Source organism: Balaenoptera acutorostrata, chromosome 2 (genome assembly GCF_949987535.1).
Source record: "Balaenoptera acutorostrata chromosome 2, mBalAcu1.1, whole genome shotgun sequence".
Taxonomy (NCBI): domain Eukaryota; kingdom Metazoa; phylum Chordata; class Mammalia; order Artiodactyla; family Balaenopteridae; genus Balaenoptera; species Balaenoptera acutorostrata.
Genome location: NC_080065.1, coordinates 30,211,580 through 30,232,206, shown reverse-complemented (window position 1 = coordinate 30,232,206; position 20,627 = coordinate 30,211,580). Strand labels below are relative to the sequence as shown.

General features: G+C 44.2%; 1 protein-coding gene and 1 long non-coding RNA gene across 3 annotated transcripts in view; one reads left to right on the top strand and one right to left on the bottom strand.

Moving 5' to 3' along the window:
* NPR3 (natriuretic peptide receptor 3) overlaps positions 1 to 12,687 on the bottom strand; it is a 72,666-nt gene extending 59,979 nt beyond the window's left edge. Inside the window, exons 1-2 of one of the 2 annotated variants that reach the window (XM_007192245.2) lie at positions 11,362 to 12,687; positions 1,944 to 2,066 (exon numbers count right to left, since the gene is read on the bottom strand). In XM_007192245.2, the coding sequence (XP_007192307.1) occupies positions 1,944 to 2,066; positions 11,362 to 12,118 (880 nt within the window). In that variant the 5' untranslated portion in view covers positions 12,119 to 12,687. The remainder of the gene's footprint in view (positions 1 to 1,943; positions 2,067 to 11,361) is intronic. The other variant, XM_007192244.2, reaches the window with a different exon arrangement.
* Positions 12,688 to 12,709: 22 nt separating this feature from the next.
* Positions 12,710 to 13,948, top strand: LOC103017335 (uncharacterized). Its single transcript, XR_451950.3, has 2 exons — positions 12,710 to 13,520; positions 13,632 to 13,948. It is a non-coding gene; the product is annotated as an uncharacterized LOC103017335 (long non-coding RNA).
* The last annotated feature ends 6,679 nt before the right edge of the window (positions 13,949 to 20,627 follow it).

Below are 20,627 nucleotides of genomic sequence, written 5' to 3'. Positions count from 1 at the left end.
AAACAAAATATGTCATACACTGTTGCAAAAATGTAAATTGGCAAACCTCTTTAGAGGACAACTTTGGCAATATCTATCAAAATTTAAATGCATATAACATTTGACCCAGATATTCTACTTCTAGAAGCTTGTCTTACAGATTACAGACACATACATATGTGTGTATGTATGTGCACACATGAATGCACATGGCAAGGCAACTCAATATAGCATTGCTCTTATAGCAAAAAGCTGGAAACAACATAAATATTAAAAAACAAAAGACTGATTAAGAAAGATGGCATATCAGCATTATAAAATACTATGTATCCATACTATAGATAGTATGATCATTTTATTGAAATTTTTTTCATAAATATATAATTTGTAATAAAATAGACAAGATGGACATCTAAATATTATCAATGTACCTTTATCTGCATGGCAGAGTTTCAGTAACTTATTTTCTTCCCTATGCTTTTCTATGTTTCTCAAATTTTCTATAATACTTGTGTATTGTAATGAGCAGGGAAAAGTAATGCAAGCTTTACCCGTGGATGAAAGGAATTCCAGTACCTAATTTGTACTTGCTCACTTATAATATGCATTCACATGCATTGCCTCAAAATGCTATGCTTGCAGTAGCCAACTTGCAAAACTCAGAATAAATTTTTTTCATTTTTCACCAGTCTCTACCACTATCTCAATGAATTCAATACCATAACCAATGATGTAATTACATTCTGATCTTGGGTCAAGAAGCAAAACTGCCACTCTGCTTGTGTAAAGATAGGGGGAAAGACAGTGATGGGAGCAAGCAGAGGAGAACTGGGTGTTTATCCTGCAAGCCTCAAATCTTCAATTTTATTCACTACAGGAGGCAGAGGTTACTTTTGCTTCAACAACTTTGCTTTATTCCCATGAGAAGTGTGATTCATTACGTTTATGCACAATGATCTACTGCTTAAGTAAGCCAGGAGCTTATCAGGGCAGGAAACTGAGGCATATGCTTTAAGGTTTAGATCCCATCTATATCTCGACCACAATAACTGAGAAGTGGAGCTCAGCATGAACATGATGTTCATGATACACACACTTACAGTTCCCCTGTAACTGCCAATGTGCAGTACTTGAGAAAATGTTCCATAGCCCTACACTGTTTACTTCAGACAGAGCCCTAACCACATTTGGGGAAAATGTTTTATACCTGCGATCTTGATGACTTCCTTGAACACCCACTGTCACAGGAACCCTGGGAACTTCTCCAGATCCATTTTAAGGAGTTAAATACTTTCGATTGTAACTGTTAGTGGCTTCCCAACTTTTTATAAGAGAAGCTAAGAGACAGTAATCTGGAAGGAGGAGGGGCTGGGAGCAGCAACTTTCAAAATTGTTTACCTCAATTAACAGTAATGGTTATTTTATTTATTTCACATTGTGGCCCATTACAAATACATGTGTAACATGCATAAATATATACACACAAACATGTAATCATATTACTAAAATAAAAGTTGTATGAAATCATACATATGCTATGTGTGACACACTTTGACATGTTCTATTCTATTATGTTGATGTGTTCGAGTCTATTCCATGCTACTAAAAATTCTGCCCAAATCTCTCTAAAATTATTCCAGCAGTCCATCATGGTGGCAACCCAAAGTTGGAAATGCACTGGGGAGGGGTCCTCAGGGCCTGGATTTATGATCCTTTGGGGTGCTGGAGTGAGCTATGTTCTCCCCAAGTTCCTTGGCATTACAGGTGGTGGTAACTTTTTGCTCTGAGTTCTCAGAGAAGAAACGCTTGAGAACTTATGAGAAGTGGGAGTGTTCAGAATCACAGATTTCTAAAACCCTATCTATGGAAATCAAATCCACTGAGATGACTCAAGTTATTGGCCCTGTCTCACAATCCCTTTTGGACACCCTAGCAGTGGGAGGGGAAAGCGGAGGCAGAGTTACCGTAGGAAGAACTGTTGAAGAGCTCGATGTTGAAGAAGGCGTAGTCTCCGCTGGTCATCCCATGCCTGTGCGCCGCCAGCATGATGCCGCGGATGGTGTCGCTGCTCGCACACATGATCACCACTGCGGGGAGGAACAGACAGACGCGTGAAACGCCCCTGCACGGAGGACAGCATCTGACAAGGAACAGGGCACGGCTAAAGTCCTAAAGGATCCTCACAAATTATTCATGAATTACAAAGGGCAGAATAACAGCTTGACAGTGGAGAAAGCTATCCATCGCCACCATCACCAAGTGATGGACGTCAACATCACCCACCATGGGAGCAGACTCAGGAGTCCCCTGGTGTAACACACCCCGGGCCCCTAACCTCACAGTGGGCGACCTGAATCTAATCAGAAGGAAGCCGCTGCAAACCCAGCTTGGGGGACAGTGTATAGAATAGTGGACCTGTGCCCTTCAAAATGGTCACTTTCATGCAAAACAAAGATGGCCTGAGGAAATGTTCTAGACTAAAAGAGACTTAGAGAAACAGAAAGCTGACTGCAGTGTGTGGTCCTGGATTGAATCCTGGACCTTAGAAAAATAATAATAAAAGTTTTTCTATAAAGGGCATTATTGAGACAACTGGAGAAATTTGAATAAGGTCTGTAAATTGGGTAATAGTATTGTGTTTGTGTTAAAGTTCTTGCTTTTCATAATTCTACTGTGGTTATATGAGTGAATGTCCTTGTTCTTAGGAAACACACTTCAGTTTTCAGGGGTAAAAGAGCATGATAGCTGTATTTACTCTCAAATGGTTAATAAAAAGATAGTAATATTTGTGCATGTATATGTACATGTGTATATATTTGGAGGGGCAAGGGAGGGAAGGGAGATATTAGAATGACAAAGCATAGCAGCAGAATGCTAACCATTGGTGAAAATCTGGGTGAAGTCTATACGGAGGTGCTTTATACGTTCTTACATCTTTTCCAAACATACACAATTGTTTCAAAATGATTTTTTTTAAAAAAATACTTCAAATAAATTCCCAGATTTGCCCAATATAAGATAGTGAGGCTTGTCAACTGCTTTTTATACTTTTACTAGCATAGTACACACATTTTCCTGAGAAAGCTTTCATTTGGCAAATCAGAGGCTGCAGCGAGTACTACAGGCTTTCTGCAGTCTGAATGTAGAACCCTTTATCTCAAGCTGTCTCAACAGATATAGGAAATAGTTACCAAGATTCCAGGTCCCTCCCCATGTGCTCTCAATTCACAACCACACTGTCAGAGCTGAGAGGCTTTAAGCAGCTGCAGAATATTGTTGCTTGCCACGTAAGAGCTGCAATGGACTAGAGGGAAGTGGGGACCTGGCTTTCATCCAGTTATTTTGATCATTGTTGATGGCCCCTGGCCCCCGAGACAGTGCCCGCTGTGCTTTTCTGCACACGTGGAGGAGAGGAGAAGCCTGGGTGCCATGACCACATTATCACCATGCGTGCCAGCCCTGCAGGTTGTGTATGTTCTTTGTAAAAGCGTGGGTGCTGAAAGATGCAGAACAAACTTCGGGCTGTGCCAAAGCCTCCTTGGCAGCCTGCAGGAAGGGCCAGGCGCTTGTTGACATTTCGTTTACTGCACAGGTTAATTCAGAATGTTAGATCATGACTCTGACATTTCTTACGACAAAAGGGCTCAGAGGACAGGCTGAAAGTCTGCAGAACAAGTTTTTAAAACAATACAAAACTCCGAAAGATTTATAACTGTGGGAGTAGGTGTTGTTTGTGCCTGGAAGTATAGTTATATATTTGGGATACATGGTCAAATTTCAAGATGTCTCAGTAAGGAAGCTTTTGAAGAAACTCCTCATTACTCACTATGACCTAGACACTTGTTTTAGCTCCGATTTGATTCTAGTCCTTTAAATGACAAAAGAGCCAAGGTGTCTCACGAACAGCCTGGGCTAAGGCTGGACAAGTTTGAAGAGTGTGGCTTCCCAGGGTGGGCGTCGCCAGGCGGGGCCAGGAGGCTGCGGCTGACTCTCCGCTGGCAGAACTCGTCATTTTTTGATCACTTGATCATGGTCCAGAGTCTGGCTCTAGACCTTAAGACACAGAACCTGACTCTATCAGCACATAAAGAGTAGAGTCATTGCTTGGGGGAGCAGAGTCCCAACAACCTAACTCAGATATTTTTAGATAATCCGAAGTGAAGATTAATTTCAATGGGGACCAAAATGGTCACAAACATGTTTGTGCCGACAGAGACCTGGGAGTGCTAATTGAGGAGCCAAATTATAAGCAGAAGGATGTTAGTGAGGATGAAGTCAGAATCAGGGAGATCAGCTGCAGGGTTCAAGCATCCAAAGGCGTCAGGTCTTGATAACCCAAAGCATCCGTCTAAGAACTACACCTGGCCCAGGCCTGAACAGGCTGTGTCCTCAGGCCGGAGCACAGGTTTCCCCAAGTCCTGGGTGGGCTGTGCCCAACACTGGCCTCTCTGTCACTTCTTTTCTATTTTTACAGCCCTGGCCCTTCTCCTTCTCTCTCTTCCCATCACCCTTAAGACCAACCCCTTGTGATAGACACATTCTTTCTTTAAATGTCAGTACCTGCTTGGACCAAAAGAGTGACCCGGAGCAGCACTGGGCCTATCTGAGCAGACTGGAATTATTGTAGATCTCATCTGTTTTGTGTGGACAATGTGGTCCAACTCTCAAAAGGAAATCCTAACTCCCATCTTCATGGGCCAGGTATTGTTTTTCTTCCACAAAACAAACCCCTAGAGCACATTATCGCCCAGTTTAAGTTGGAGCAAGCACTTAAAGACACTGGCTGAGCAGTCAGAATGCAGAGTCCTTCTAGAATGTTCCCTAATCTCTTATGGCTTTTTCATTCATGCCTAATTCAACAGCAAGTATTTTTAGCAACATGCCTCTATACAATCTTTTGGAAGGTTTAAAATAGTTTTCACTGAAACAGCTTTCTCTTCTTACTCATGTTTCATCAGTTTACATAATAACTAATTAAATTGCATACTTATAATAATAAGTACAACTGGTATAAACAGATTTATGAGAAATGTGCTGGCAAACATGGGAGAAGTATACCAGCTACCAGCGTTCACCAACAGCCAATAAAGTTTATAGAGAAAAGGAGAGCATCAGCTAATCCTGCAAGCTGCTTAAGTGGAGGTCAATTAAAATAATTTCTGCTATACTTAAGTATATTTAAATATATAAATATTTAAATATATATTAAGTATATTAAATATATATTTAAATATATAAGTACTAACTTTTTTGGTCAAATTGTTAAACTTCTAGAAGAGGAAATGATGATGCGATTCCAAGTTTCTGGATAGACTTTTCATCATTCTGCTCTATTTTTTCCTCCTTGCCAAAGAACTTGTGATGTTCCATGTTACCCTCCACTATCTGATTCCCACAATGTCTTCTGTTAAGTGGCTTCTCCCTACTGCAACGTTCTTGCAATCACTCTAAGAACAGCAGAGAGAAGTACAAAGGGGTGGCTAGAGAAGTCAGTTCAGAGACCCCAAAACAATCCAGGAAGCATACCTGAGTTAGGGTGATACCCTTTCCCCCTTTCAGGCTTACACTTGGAGCAACCTCTGACAGAAGGACAATCTTCATTTCCCCATGTGCCTTCATTTGTCCCTCTCCCCCATTCCCCTGGGGGAGGAGAAGGAGGGAATTATCTGATTGCTGAGTCTGGAAAAGACAGCTGGGCATCCTGGACTCAGCCCTTTCTTCCTTCCTCTTTGGGGTGTGTCTGCTTGCAGAGAGTACACATTACAGGCAACTTTCACCCTGTAGTAAGGGGCCTGTCCTGGAGGGGGGCCTGCAGCACTACCTGTGATTTAGTGGATGACCCTGCCTAATTATGAGGGGAAGTAATAGCAGGCAGGCCCTTTTGGCAACAGATCTAAACCCATGTTCTCCAATAGGTTTTTATCAATAATAAAAATGACATTTTCATATTCTCCATCTGACTCTTGCATCCATCTTCTATTTAATTCTAAACTTACAAGGGAAAAGAGAGGTTATTCCATGGAAGCAAAACAAGATATGCCATGTGCTGCAAACTGAAAATATGACAGCAGAAATTTAAAACTAAAACTCAATAGTAACTGTGGGAGTAGCCAAAGAAACATATAAGTAAGAGGAACTTTTTTTTAAAAGACAGGTGGTAAATAGGAGAAAAGGGATAAGAAAAACAGAGTCCCAAATCAGAAAGCCTAACATCCAAATAAAACAAATTGTAGAAAGAGAGAACAGAGAAAATGAGGGGATATAAGAAATAATTTAAGAAATTTTCCCAGAACTAAAAGACATGAGTTTGTGAACGGAAGAGACTTACTCTTCAATACCCTAAAGGGCATACGGCAAAATACGGGCACAGAAGTACAATCAGAATGAAATGTTAAAACACTGGGAGAAAAAGGGGATTCTAAAAATTTACAGAAAAAAAAAGCAAATAGCAAACAATAGGTCAAGAATCCTAATCAAATCAAGCTTTCCAATAGCACCACTGAAATGTAAATGACAATTCTTCAAATTTTGAGGAAAAATTATTTCCAACCGAGAATTCTATAATTATGTATAAGGGTAGGAAGAAGAAATTTCAGTCATGAAAGGTCTCAAACTTTAGCTCTCATCCATCCTTTCTCAGAAAGCTCCTGGAGGAGGTGCTCCACCAAAAGAAGGGCATAAACCAAGAAAGAGGAACACACAGTGATCTAGCTCAAAAGGGAGAGGTGATAGAGTTGCAGAGGATGTTGAAGAAAGAATCCAGAGTGGCAACCATGTGGTATGCTTAGAAAATAACCAAACTGGAGCAACTCAGGAGGCTTAAAATAGAGAATTGGTAGATGATTTAGTTATAAGTTCATAGGAAACTAAGCAAAAATAGACTATTTTTTTAACCACAAGGAAAACAAGTAGGGCAATAAAGAAATACCATTGTAGTAGCTTATATGGCTCAACTACATATAGCATTTACAAGGTAATAATAATACAGACACTGAATACTGAGCTAACCAAAAAAAAAACCTGACACAATCATATTGAAAGGATGACTGGAAGGAAAGCTTGAGTGTGTGGTTAACAGGCAATAGAAGAAAACTAAATCACTACCTTCCCCTGGGATGGCAAGAAATAAGACCTAAACCTGAAAAAAATAAAAAATAATGTTATTTAGAGGTATGAAGTCAAATACCTACAGACATAGCTACAGGAGTTGAAAATAGTTGCCTCTGGGAGGTGAGATATGGGGAGCAGGGGATAGGAAACTCTTGTTCCTAGTAAGACTTATGTAGTTTTCTGACTTTTTAAACTACATAGCTGTATAACTTTCATAAAAATAAAATCTATTATTTTAAAAAATATATTTCTCTCTGGCTGTTTTTACTTTACATAAACAATAGGTTTCATTTGCAAAATAGAGACTGCACCTTTATTTTTTTTGTTCACAAAGTTCCATCTACTCCAAAGGCTTTCAGAATTTCTACACTGCAGCCTACAATGCTTCTTTTGCGCCCTGCTGTGAATTAGTTATTTTACATTTATCATGGGTTCTTTGCTTAAAAACTCTGATCAACTTCTCTGTCATTTACCCCAGCCTAATTCTAAAAATAAATGACTCTTCTACTGATTAAATACTGTTATCACTACAGTTGTTATGCAGGCCAAGAATAATGACATATTAATAACTAAAAAGATAAAACTACAGTTCTTCATACAAAAATGTTGTGTGCACACACTTCTAGCTCTGCATCTTATGAGATGTATCAACAAAACAACTGCTGGCTTTTATTGCTTAAAAAAATATTTATTTTTAAACTTCCCTTTTTAAAAATAAATTTATCATTGAGTATAGAATATTGAGGGTAGTAGTTGACTTTTTAAAAATAATATATGCTCAGGTGTGTGTATTTTAGTGATATATGTTAGCTAAAAACATGAGAGAAAAAATGTTAATTATTGATTTTGATAGTAAATCCCTAAGAAGAATAAATAATACCCCTCAGTTTTTCATTCTATAGCACACACATAGCCAAATGAAATTTTAGTCATATTATTATTAGAGATGGTGGCATTATCAGTTTTACCCTTTAAGAGATTAAAACTTTTGGGACTTCCCTGGTGGCGCAGTGGTTAAGAATCCACCTGCCAATGCAGGGGACATGGGTTCAAGCCCTGGTCCGGGAAGATCCCACATGCCATGGAGCAACTAAGCCCGTGCGCCACAACTACTGAGCCTGCGCTCTAGAGCCCCTGTGCCACAACTACTGAAGCCTGTGTGCCTAGAGCCTGTGCTCCGCAACAAGAGAAGCCACCGCAATGAGAAGCCCGTGCACCACAACAAAGAGTAGCCCCTGCTCCTGCAACTAGAGAAAGCCTGCACACAGCAATGAAGACCAAACGCAGCCAAAAAATTAATTAATTAATTATTTTGTTAGAAAAAGAGAGATTAAAACTTTTGTGATCTGGTTTTAAAGATGAACTTAAGTCCGAAAAGGTGCTAAAAGCATTATGTTCAAAGGAGGGGGGGGGGGGGCTCTCTAGTTCTATGATATTTAATATGGAATTTTCAAAGACAAAAATAGAGTCAGTTCCATTTTACACTTGAGTGAGCAGAAATCAGAACCACCAAATACCAGTCTGAAGAGGCCTGATTGTCATCCCACCTCAGTTTCACAGAGGAGGAAATTCAGCCTCTGAGAAAGTGAGTGACTTGGGCAGACCCTGCAGCAGCTGAGTGCAGCCGCCAGATCCAGAGGGTCTGCTTCTCACGCTTGACATGGTCTCGCCTTCTGGTAAAGGAGATTATCACCATACATATAAAATAATTATAACGACTATAATAAAACCTAGTTTTATTGAGCACTCAGTAGGCATCTGCACTGCTTCAGGGCATTCCTGTAAGATAGCCCATTTACTCCTCCCAGAATCCCCCCACTTTACCTGAGAAGCCTGAGGTACAGAGGTTTATAGCAGCCCAAACTCCCTCCCCAGTGAATGCCTCAGCCAGGCCAAGAGCTCTGAAAATTCAAACTCCGCTAAATCCTTGTACTGGACCCCTATTTAACCCATTAACCACTTATGGTGAAATAAAGGTGATTAGTAAAACTAAAAGACCCCCAGAGAGAGCTTTGTTATCAAGCAGCTTTCTCTCCTGAGAGTAGGGAATTTCAGGGGAGGGAGGAGGGCTTAGGGGAGAAATTATTTTGTTTTACATTTCTGAACAACTGCCAAGTCACTGTTGGAAATGTATTTTAGAGTAAGAATGGTAACCTTATCACCTGTAAAACATACCGGTCAGTCAAGCAAACTTTCACCACTAGATTCAAACTTGGGGGAAAAAAAAAAAAAGTAAAGAGGCTTGGGAACATCTACGAGGCTTTCGGAATTAAAAAATAATCAGCAGCAAGACTGTAGCCCAAGCTCTTTGAAGTCCCCTAGGGCCCTGAAGCCCTCCCTACCCTCTGGCTCAGCCACACCCTTGCGAGGCTGAGGGGCCCCCGGTGGCCTCGATCTGCCCTCTTCTGGGCTGACCTCGGCCACGAACCCCAGGCCACGTGCGAGGAGGTCACCGCCGGCATTGAGACCTTCAGGGCAGTAGCATCACGGACGCACTGGGAGACCGCGGATCTCGCCCGTAGGGGGAAGAGACTGACTGAGTGAATAACGCGCTCAGTTAAATAGCAAGGACCAGCCCAGCTTCCCGGGGACACACCCCCATCCCCAGCCCAAGCTGGGAAGTCTCCAACTCCTCGCTCCAGGCCCTCGAGAGTGAGAGCTGAATAATCAGGTTCGGGGGCTAGAGCAGCTCGAGGTCTGCAGGGGTCTGCAGTAACCTGGGGACTGGGTGTGGGAGAGTAGATGTGGCTTTCTCAGCCTGGCGTGGCGAATCCGCAGCCATTGTATACAAGTGCCCTTTTTCATAATCAGCAAAGCCGGCGCCCTGCCTGCTTGGCTGGCAGGAATTCGGCGCAGACAGCCTGGAGTTCGAACGCTCAAAACTTGGCCGTGCATCCCCACTCTCAACGCTTCCCGCCTCTTTGCTCTAAAGAGTGCGTTCACGCCGAGTCCGAAGTAGTCAAACTGGGAAGGGGGATGACCGCAGCGCCATCCTCTTTGGAACCTTTACCCACTCTCACCTGTTCCTGAGGCCCCCTGCCTCCGCTTGCGCTGTCTCCCACGGCCAGCGCCCAGGTGCCCAGCCCTGCCAAGTCGCGGGCTAGCCCCGCGCCCGGCTCGGCCCCTCTCCCCTTCCGTCTCCCCGCGTGGGGTAGTGGGGAGCTTTGCTGGGGTTGCACCCCACAGACAATCGAGGCGCGTGCGCGCCGAGCGGGAGCAGGCAGGATTCCCTGAGCGTTATGCACCCCAAACCTGACATCGGTAAGGAGGGAGCTGAGCTATGCTGGGATCTCCGCCCGCCATCCCGCAGGTCTACTCTGCAGTACAATGAGCCAGCCGCACTGGGGGGGCTCCGCGATTATGTATCCGTGACCAGCCGCTTCTCCTCCCATTCCCTGTAGCCATAGACACTACCCTCAACCTTGAGCTCTTTGGCCAGTTGGGTGGTTATTCAAACCCCCAAAGACCCAAGGAGAAAACTACAAGGGGGCGGGGGCGGGGGGGACGTGGAAAGGAGGTTCAGCGCCCGCTTCTCCAGCGCGCGCGCTCTAGCAAAGCCTGGCTGCCGGCGCTTTAGACCGCGATGCCGAACGCGCCGGGGGCAGTGAGTGTCGCCAGAGTCCAGACACTGCGAGGCATTTTTGATGGAAGCCACAGAAGCCCGTTCATAAGGGGCTGGAGGGGCCATGGAAGGAATGAGAAGGGCGATACAATGAGCCTTTAAAAGAAAGCTTGGATCTGTGCAAGGAGCAGCCGGGAAACCCGGAGACCGGAGCGGACCGTGAGTCGGAGCGTGGGCTGTAGAGCGTACGCTTCCGCACTCGGAGGGGGCGCACGTCGGCAAAGACCGGGTAACAAGTTCTTTCGGCCTCGTCGCGCTTTCAGACCCTGGTTGGAGAAGGGCAGCCGTAGTGAGCCCCTAACCACAAGCCCGGCGCCGGAGCCAGGGAAGCGAGAAAGAAAGACCCCAGGAGGTTTGACAGCACCTGTTGGACCAGAGCACTAGCGAGTTGCGGGCTCACATGCCCCTCCCCCAGGCTCCACCACCTCCCCGGGACGCTCTACGTACACCCCACCACAGCGGTGGGTGATGGTCAAAGGTCTTCGCAGCCAGCCAGCGCACAGCCCGGCGAGTCCAAGCGCACGCGCCCTCCCCGGGTCCTCAGTGCCGCAGCGGGTAGTGGGGTCCCCAGAGGAGCGGACGGGCCTGTAGGGAGAGCCGCGGAGAGCGGTTGGGTTAGGGCCTGGGGCCCGAGGCTCACTCCCGCTCACCTCGCTCACTGGCCTGGATGTAGCGCACGATGTCGTCCACATCCAAGTCTTTGGTCTCATCAAAATTGTAGGCGGACGTGTGCAAGCCTTCCTCCTGGAAGACCTCATGGACCCCCTCGAGGGTGAAGTAGCAGTTCCGCTCCAGCTTGTCGTCGCTGTAGACCAGCACGGCGCGGCTCCACTGGTGGTGGCGGAACAGAGCGAGCATCATCTCGCCCATCTTGGCGTACGCGGGCGCCACGCGCGTGAGGTGCGAGTACTCCGTGTCCTTATGCCGGAAGCCGGCTGCCAGTGCCCCGGCCGACAGCATGGGTAGGTCCCAGTGCGACGCTAGCCGGGCCACCGGCGCCGCCGCGTACTCGCACACAGGCCCCAGGATGAGGTCGGGCTTGGCGCCCCGCGCCGCCGCCACGCGGTCCACCAGACTGAAGAGTGCGCGGTTGCCGCAGTCCGAGTCTTCGTAGGCCACCTGGAAGCGAGTGCCGGGTGGCAGAAGCCGCCGCCGGGTCCCGTTGCCCTCCACGCTGCGCAGCGCGTATTCGATGGCCGGCCGCACCCGAGCCAGGGAGAACAGGTACGAGTCGTCCTGGGGCAACAGCACCAGCACCTCGATCTTCTGCGGCGGCAGCGCCTCTCTCTCCCGGCGCCCGCCGCCCGGGCCCGCGCCCCCGCCGACACCGACACCCGTGCAGCCGGCCAGCAACGCCCAACCGAGCAGGACGCACGCGGAGAAAGTAAGCACCAGCAGGGACGGCATCGTGCCGCAGGAAAGCGCCTGCCCTCGCTGCGGACTCGCCCTTTGCCCCCCACCGACCCTTCCTCTTTCCTCCCCACTCTTCTCTCCGAGGTCTCTGCGCCCCCTTGGGCGCTCTAAGAAAACAGAATACCCCCTTCACTAACTCGCCAAAAGATAGAGAGGAAGAGTCCTCCTTTGCAATGCCACTCGTTTAAAAAAAAGAAAAAGAAAAAGTTCACCGGGTGTAAACCTGTACGCCTGTAATATATTTATATATATACTTTTTATAAATATATATATTCTCCCTCCCTTTATATATACTATTTTGCTTAGAGGTGGCTTCTTATTTGGGCATTGCTAAGGTTGCTTTTGAAAGCGTATTTGTAAAAGAAGAAAAAGTTAGACTTGTCCAAGTGCTTGTAATTGACGGTGCATCTCCCTCGCGTTTGATCTCATTGATTCGCGCCGGTTCCTGGATCCATAACCCGCGTTTAAATAGCGTGGCAGCGGCGGAGCGTGTTACCACACAAGGCGCGCCGAGGCCCGGCTTGTATTTCCAGCGGGTGGGGAGGGTGGGGGGGTGGCGGCTGGGCTAGGGGAGCCTCTCATTAACATTCTTACATCAGGACTCCTCCCCGCACCCCTACTCTTCCCACCCCTCCCCTGTCCCTAACTCCCGCTCCCCGCCAGACCTGGGCCTTTTCCTTAAAGCCACAGTCGCTCACTTCTGTACCGGCGGGAGCCCCCAACGCGCTACACCGCCACCTGGGTGTAGCGGGGTCCCCGCCTCTCCCTGGCCCCGCAAGCGGCAGCTCTCTTTCCAGTTCCGGGCTTTAAAAATGGAAATATGTTTGAAAGTAAAGAAACGCGCGCAGGCACGCACGCACACACACACACACACACACACACACCACGCCGTGCAAAAAACAACAGGATTAAAGGAAGGGGGTGGCCCTGGAAATTGGTGGTTTCGTTGCAAAAAAAAAAACAACCACCCTAGGTCCCGCTGACTCTCACCTCTTTCTCATTCCAGCCACATTCCCTCCTGACGCGCCCACTCGGGGCGTGCACTCGACCTTCCCGGTCCCCTGGCGCAAGGTCAGGGAACAGGGACCAAGGTCCCGGGGCAGACGGGTCGGTCGCGGACCTGGAACGCCCAGCTAGCCCGGACGTCCCCGCTATCCCTCCTTCCCGCGCTCCCCACCCCCGCCGGCCTCCTCCCCCTGAGCCGCGCGAGTTCGCGCCAGAGTCGCAGTGCTGCCGGGCACCCAGTGTCCCCGCGCACGGACACCTCCGCCGGCGCGCTGCGAGCAGAAAAGCTAAACTTGTTGCTTCCAAAGGCGAGAGAGCAGTTCTTCTGAAGGTGGCAGAAAGCTTGAAAAGCATCTCCATGGCGTCCTCTGGGCTTTACTTGCTAAGCCAGGTAATTAAATAAAGAGACCTTCTCCCTAAAGCTTTACCCCGAGGGTCCCCCGGGTGGAGGCGTGTCCTCCGCTCCAATTCGTGCGCTCGGAAATCCCACCGCTTCTCCTAGGGGCAGCACGAGACCCTGTGCTCCGGCTTCGGTAATGCCGAGGAAGGTCCTGCATCCCAGACCCAGTCTTGCCACTTGTCACAGGCACAGCAGTTGTGGAGACGAGAGTGGAAACGGCCGTGGAGAAGTCCGTGGCCAGAGGAGCCTCGCCGGAGTCCGCAGCGCTGCAGGGCAGGTCCGAATGGAGCTTGACCCTCTGAACGTGGTAACATACCGAGGTCATTTGCAGTGGGAACGTACTACACTGGACGGGTGAATTCTGACACTGAAGTCCCACAAATTAAAATAAATTGATAATGTTTTTAAATGGTCTTTCATTTGGGCGTCCGTGTCCACAAATTTCTATTAGTCTTAGACCAACGCCCTCTTTCGGCAGAAACTTGTAACCGACTTGTAACCCCGATGCCACCACCCCAGGCGCTGAGTTTGCTTTTTGGTCTTTGTTTTATTTTTCTTTGTTTAACGCCGAGGCCTCAAAGAGCAGTCGCTCTCATTTGTGACGATAAAAAGGCAAATTGGGGTTTCCGGAGATGTGGCAATTTCAGGCATCAGCGCTCGTCACCTTTAACAGCACCCTCCTTATCGCTCTTTCTGGCACCGTAAATGTAATTATGAGTAACGTCTCATCCTCCGGGGCATTTAGAGTTCAGATTATGCACTGTGATCCCTGAATCTTCAAGTAGGACCTTCTTACTCCTGCGAAAACTTCCATTTATTTTATTACAGCTGCTAACCAGTAGCAAACGAGGCATCTGTATACAATTTAATTCCACACAAAGGGTAGTCCTCACATACTGGAAATTGAGATTTAGAGCTTCACAGCGATGAAACCTCCCCTTAACTCCTAGGAAGGAGGGAGGGAGGGAAGGGGGGAGGGAGGGAGGGAAGGAGGGAGGGAGGGAGGGAAAAGAGAGAGAGAGAGAAACAAGCTAAATCCCGAATTCCAAGGGATTAATGGATTTCGAAACTGGTTGCCAGGAGACGTGAAGGAACCAAGGTTTACTATTACTGCTCGCTCTGCCCCGTGTCTGGGGAACACTAGCCAATGGCGATATGATTCCGCACACTATGTAACGTGGGCTTAGTCGGAAAGGCTGGGGTTTCAGTGGCACCGGGTGTGAACGCCTCTCCCCTAACAGGCGCTGCCCGTTCGCGCCAAGGGTCATGGGCAGGGTAGTCAGTGCATTTATGTTAGGGCGAGTATCGCAGCCTCTCAGTGGCCTTTGGATCAAAGCTCTCAACTTCCAGTTTGTCATTCAAGAGCACTGACAAACCGTGTAAGGGAGAGCCCCCAAACTAAGCAGCAGAACCAGAAAAGCCAGTGTTACCTCTCTTGCTGATGCTCAAAGCACCCCTTATATTGTTCCATTGAGTAGGATTTTTTTATGGAGGCATAGTTGACATATGACATTATGTTAGTCTCAGGGATATAACACAGTGTTTTTGATATTTGTTTATATTGTGAAATGATAACCACCGCAAGTCTAGTTGACATTTGTCACCATAGAATTACAAAAACTTTTTTTCTTGTGATGAGAACTTTAAGATCTGCTCTTAGCCACTTTCAGATACGCAATACTGTATTATTAGCTATAGTCACCATGCTGTACATTACATCCCCATGACATCATTTTATAGAAATTAGGATTTTTGAAGAAAGTTTTTCAAATGAAAACAGCCACAAGATTATAGGAAAACCTGCCAAGTAATATATGTATATGGATTTAACATTACCAGTTTATTCACTTTCCATCAAATTAGATTTTCCCAGGCAGCTGAAAGTGTGCGTATCATGAATATCATGAAGTTCTCCAATCTTAGGGCTGGAAAAATTTTAGAAGTCACCTAGCCTGAGCCCCTTCACTCTCTACGTGAAGAATCTAGGCCAAAGAATATAAATGGCATACTTAAATACCTCTTCATCCCCAGAGAATATTTTTAAATGGGATTGGATTAGAAATAAATATTTATTACACCATGCAAAAGAGTGTTGGGAACAAAGTTAAATTTCATTAAGGAGTAACATGCTTTATATCAAACTTTGATTTTATATGAAGCTGTTTTGAAAATATGCAGCATAGTAACACAATTACTAATAGATTATAGTATAACTTTTGCAGCATCGTAATCACAAAGATGAATCAAATCAAGAAGGTAGGAAAAAAGAAAAAATAGAAATAACTCATCCCTTGGACTCAACTTTTCAATATTGTTCCCTTCAATTCTGTAAAACTTGAAATGGGGAAAAAAAGAAGCACTTTTTTTAACATTCAAAAGATTGCTAACCTTTTCACCGAGTGCATTCTTTCTGGCTACAATTACTGAATGAAAACAAAAGAAAGTTACAGGGAAATGCTGAAAAATAAAATAAAATTAGCCAAATAAAAAGCAATGTTAGCCCTAAATGTGATATTACAGAAAATATCAATAACGAACTTTTTATAGGATTTAGAACTCTCATCAATATCCACAAATCATATTTTTTAACTTTGTTACTAAAATCAAGTGGCAAGTTTTCTATAAAGTATTCAACTGTTTGCTTTCCATCTGTGAAATGAAATCATGTCTCTATGGCATTCCTTTGCCACCAGGGAAGACAACATTCTTTAGGGAACCTCAACCGGTGATTCTTTGAAATGTGTTAGAAATGCTATCAGAAGGAAGTTTTCTCCACCAACTGTCACGGTCTGTATGAGCTCCCTCAGAATCCAGGCAGCAATCTCTAAAGTGCCTTTCAAAGAGTATCTCCTCTCCCTTGTTAAGCCAGCCCTGAAGTCATATTGAAGAATAACCCTATGAAGCCTGTAGCCCACAAAGAAAGTGTCCTCTGGGGACAGAATTGTTGAAAACACACTTCCCCCTAGAGGCAGAAAAGATGAAAGAATATTACACATAATTCAAGAACATTTCTGTAATTCAATAAGTGTTGAGATTTTGTTTTTAACATATAGTTGATCTTTTAGAGGGAACCATCCATTCAGGACATGGAAGGAAAATCAATAAAGGGCAAAAAATTAAATTGAAACCTTGCCTCTAGGTTTTAGCTTTCCTTAGCAGGGACTCTGTTAATTGATCCTTTTCTTCTTTTATACAAATCTACAATTTTTTGCCAGCACTGTAAGTAAAAGCAATTACATATTTTTTCTATTTAAACTTATGATTTAATTTCATCAGAAAATGCAGTTAAATGTGGCCTCGAGGGATTCTTTTGAAAATGCAGCTCTAGCAGATTTATCTCCTTATGATCAGATTTGTTTCTGTATTACTGTCCTCCTAGGTTTCCATCAACCGCAATCTCTCTTCATTTCTTTGGAGATGTTCTGAGATAAAATGACATTAGAAACACTTCCGAGAAATGTAGAACTCATCTGTGATTTAACCTGAGTTGCTGGCATGAGGTTTTCTAGGATTTGCGAGCTACATCAAGAATTCTCACCGTTGATTTATAGACAAGTCATTTAATATAAATCATTAGATTCACAAAAACAAGTGTATGTGCCTCAACTCTATCCATAACAATTCTGACTCCATTTAATTGGTTTATTTATTTGTACATGGCATTATTCCAAAAAGGACTTAAGAAGGTATGTAAAAATATAAAATGGAATTTTAGAGAATTTTTCTCAGGGCAAAAGGCACAGCCATTGCATCCTACTCTCCTACTTTTTTTCTTAAGGTTTTACTAACAGTTGCAAGCCTCAACAACAGTCACCTCTCCCATCTGAGTTCCCACAGCATCCCTCGGGGTCGTGATCACACTCAATTTTATTTCCATTTACGAGGAAGCAGTCTGGATAGGGATCAAGTCCTCAGAGCGGTGTCCTGCGGGAACAGCACGCATTTAGAAGCCTCACAACATGTCCCGAGATTATCTCCTCACCTATTTGCCCTTCAGTTTCCTCGTTTCCCTCAGTTTTCTCCTTCTAACATAGAGATAATGGTCTTGCCCTGGTGCTGTAGAAGTAAGAGAAAAAAAAAAAATATTGGCTTCCCTGGTGGCACAGTGGTTGAGAATCTGCCTGCCAATGCAGGGGACACGGGTTCGAGCCCTGGTCTGGGAAGATCGCACATGCCGCGGAGCAACTGGGCCCGTGAACCACAGCTACTGAGCCTGCGCGTCTGGAGCCTGTGCTCCGGAACAAGAGAGGCCGCGATAATGAGAGACCCACGCACCGCGATGAAGAGTGGCCCCCACTTGCCGCAACTAGAGAAAGCCCTCGCACAGAAACGAAGACCCAACACACTCATAAATAATAAATAAATAAATTTTAAAAATATATATATTGATAGACGCACAGTGCGTCGTATACAGTAGGAAATTAATAAATGGCAGCTCTTGCTATTACATTCCCTTCAATGCCTGGTGAAGAGTACTATACCAAGTAAGTGTTCGATCAATGTTCCATAAATTCATTATGGAAAGAGTGAAAGAATGAATTTAAAACCCAAAACCAAGATGGTTTATGCGTACCTCGTTTGGAATTATCTATTGCCTGATCACAACAGACTTTATTTAATAAGCCTTGTTTTTTAACTTTAACAGTGGCTTTTTTGGAGGAAACGTTTTGTCAATCACTTTGATATTGGCCCTGGATTCCCAGACTCAGATATTTCCTGATAAGCTTGAGGCAGGAGCTTGTTCAGTGTTCTTTCCTCTGCATAGTGCGGCAAAGAGAGCAAGAGCTCATGCCCACAACTGCCCTTCACAGCTTTAAGGCTCCTCCAGAAACTCGGGCTAAAGGGAGCAAAGGGAGACGGGGTAAATCAGAGAGCAGTTTTAAAAATGGAAGAAATAGAAGTGTCTGATGCCTGCAAGGGGCCAGACCTTCAAGATAAAGGGGAGCAAATGCAAACTGTATAGAAGCACAAAGAGGATGGTACTGGAAGGAATGTATTTAATTTCTAGATCATGGATATTATCATAAGTAATGAGAAAAGAGTAGAATGTCCTAATGTATTAAAACCCAGGCTGTAAAAAGGTCAGACCCAGGGCTTAATGCTCTTGTCCAATTCAAAAAACCTTTTTAGACATCTACAGTGTGTCAAGGACAGTGGTGTTCTATAGCTTAAACCTATTGCATCAGACATTCACTTGTTTTATTTGCGATTATGATTTGACCCAAGTTATATTTGAATCTATGTGATAGTCAATCATGTTATAATAGTCAAATGTGCAAAGTTTAAGGGAAACATTGTCAGGACAAAAATATATCAAATTTCATCTTATAAACATAACATTTTGTAAAAATCTTATAAAACTCATTTTCCTGATGTTATTACATCACAATATTGAGCAGTTTATACTCCAAATTAATCAGCATTAATCCACTAGAATGTAAACTCCATGAGGGCTGGGATATTTTTTTTTTCTTTAATCCTGCATTCTCTCCTTCAAGAATGATGTAGGGCTTCCCTGGTGTCACAGTGGTTGAGAATCCACCTGCCAATGCAGGGGACACGGGTTCGAGCCCTGGTCTGGGAAGATCCCACATGCCGCGGGGCAACTGGGCCCGTGAGCCACAACTACTGAGCCTGCGCGTCTGCAGCCCGTGCTCCGCAACAAGACAGGCCGCGATAGTCTTGTTGCTCCACAACAATAGAGGCCCGCGCACCGCGATGAAGAGTGGCCCCCACTTGCCGCAACTAGAGAAAGCCCTCGCACAGAAACGAAGACCCAACACAGCCAAAAATAAATATAAAAATAAATAAATAAAATAAATAAATAATGCAATAAAATTTAAAAATTAATTAATTAATTAATTTTAAAAAAAAAGAATGATGTAGTAGGCACTTGAAATTTCATTTCACCAATGATAAATCAAAAAAATGCAAGTTTCCTATAAAACAGAATTTAGAAGAGAAATAATAAAGCAGTGAAGGGAAAAAAGATAATTCAAAGAGAAATTAGCTCATATATATTCATATACATAACTTCTAAAATAACTTTTTAAATATTCAGATATCATGTTGGAGTTATGATTATGCAAACAATATCAGAAGCCAAAGATCCTAAATACTAACTTCAAGAGAGCTTAACACATTGACATACCAGCACCTCATCACTCATACCTAATTCTTGATTATTTCCTCGCTAAGAGAAAAATGCAGTATTCCAACAACAAAAAAAAATCAGTACACTATCTTTTGTAACACTGTGAACAGGAATTAAAGATTATGAGGAAAATCTGTGTTACCACCACGTACAATGTTGTGAGATATAGTTTTTTATTTCTTTCCAGCAAGTACATTCCAAGAGGTATTAAATCTTGGAAAGCTGATGCATGAGACTAAAATAGAATAGGATGCCATGAGGAAAACATCAGGAAAATTCTTGACATTTGCCCTCTCGTATTTTTGGTGATCATGTTGTGACATCAAATTTCGCCCTGACATTAGTGGAGAAAACTGTTTCATCAAGCTAACATTGTTACTTTTCAATTGTTGGTAATTCCTCTACATTAAATGCTCTCCTTTTCTCTTCATTCTTCCCCCAAAAATATTCCCTTTTCAGCCTTTATGTTCTTTTTCCCTTTACTAACTGCCTGGGGAAAATAGTAAGAATTATTTTAACATAAACCCTGTTGCTTTGCAGACTTTTGGAAGTCTGGAGGTGAGATATGGAAATGACTTTCCACTTGAGCAAATTGTCATATTCAAGTGTATATAAGTGTACAAATTGTCTCAAATTGCAAGTCATTCATGTTCTAGTGAATCATTTTGGGGTTTTTGTTTAACCTCAGGTACAACTGTTTTAATTAACTATATCCTCAATTCTTGGCATGTTCATGATCAATCTGTACGGTTCTTGTCTTATTTTAAGCTCTCCTCTTCATTGCTCCCTTCATATACCTTTCACTCTATAAGATCCTCTTTGCGTGTTTAATACATGCTGTGGATAAGTCTATATTCTTAAAAAAGAGTGTGTCTTGTGCATACATGTGTTATTCTAATACAGAAACTGTATTATGTTACTTCTTATTTTCACAGAGAGTGTCA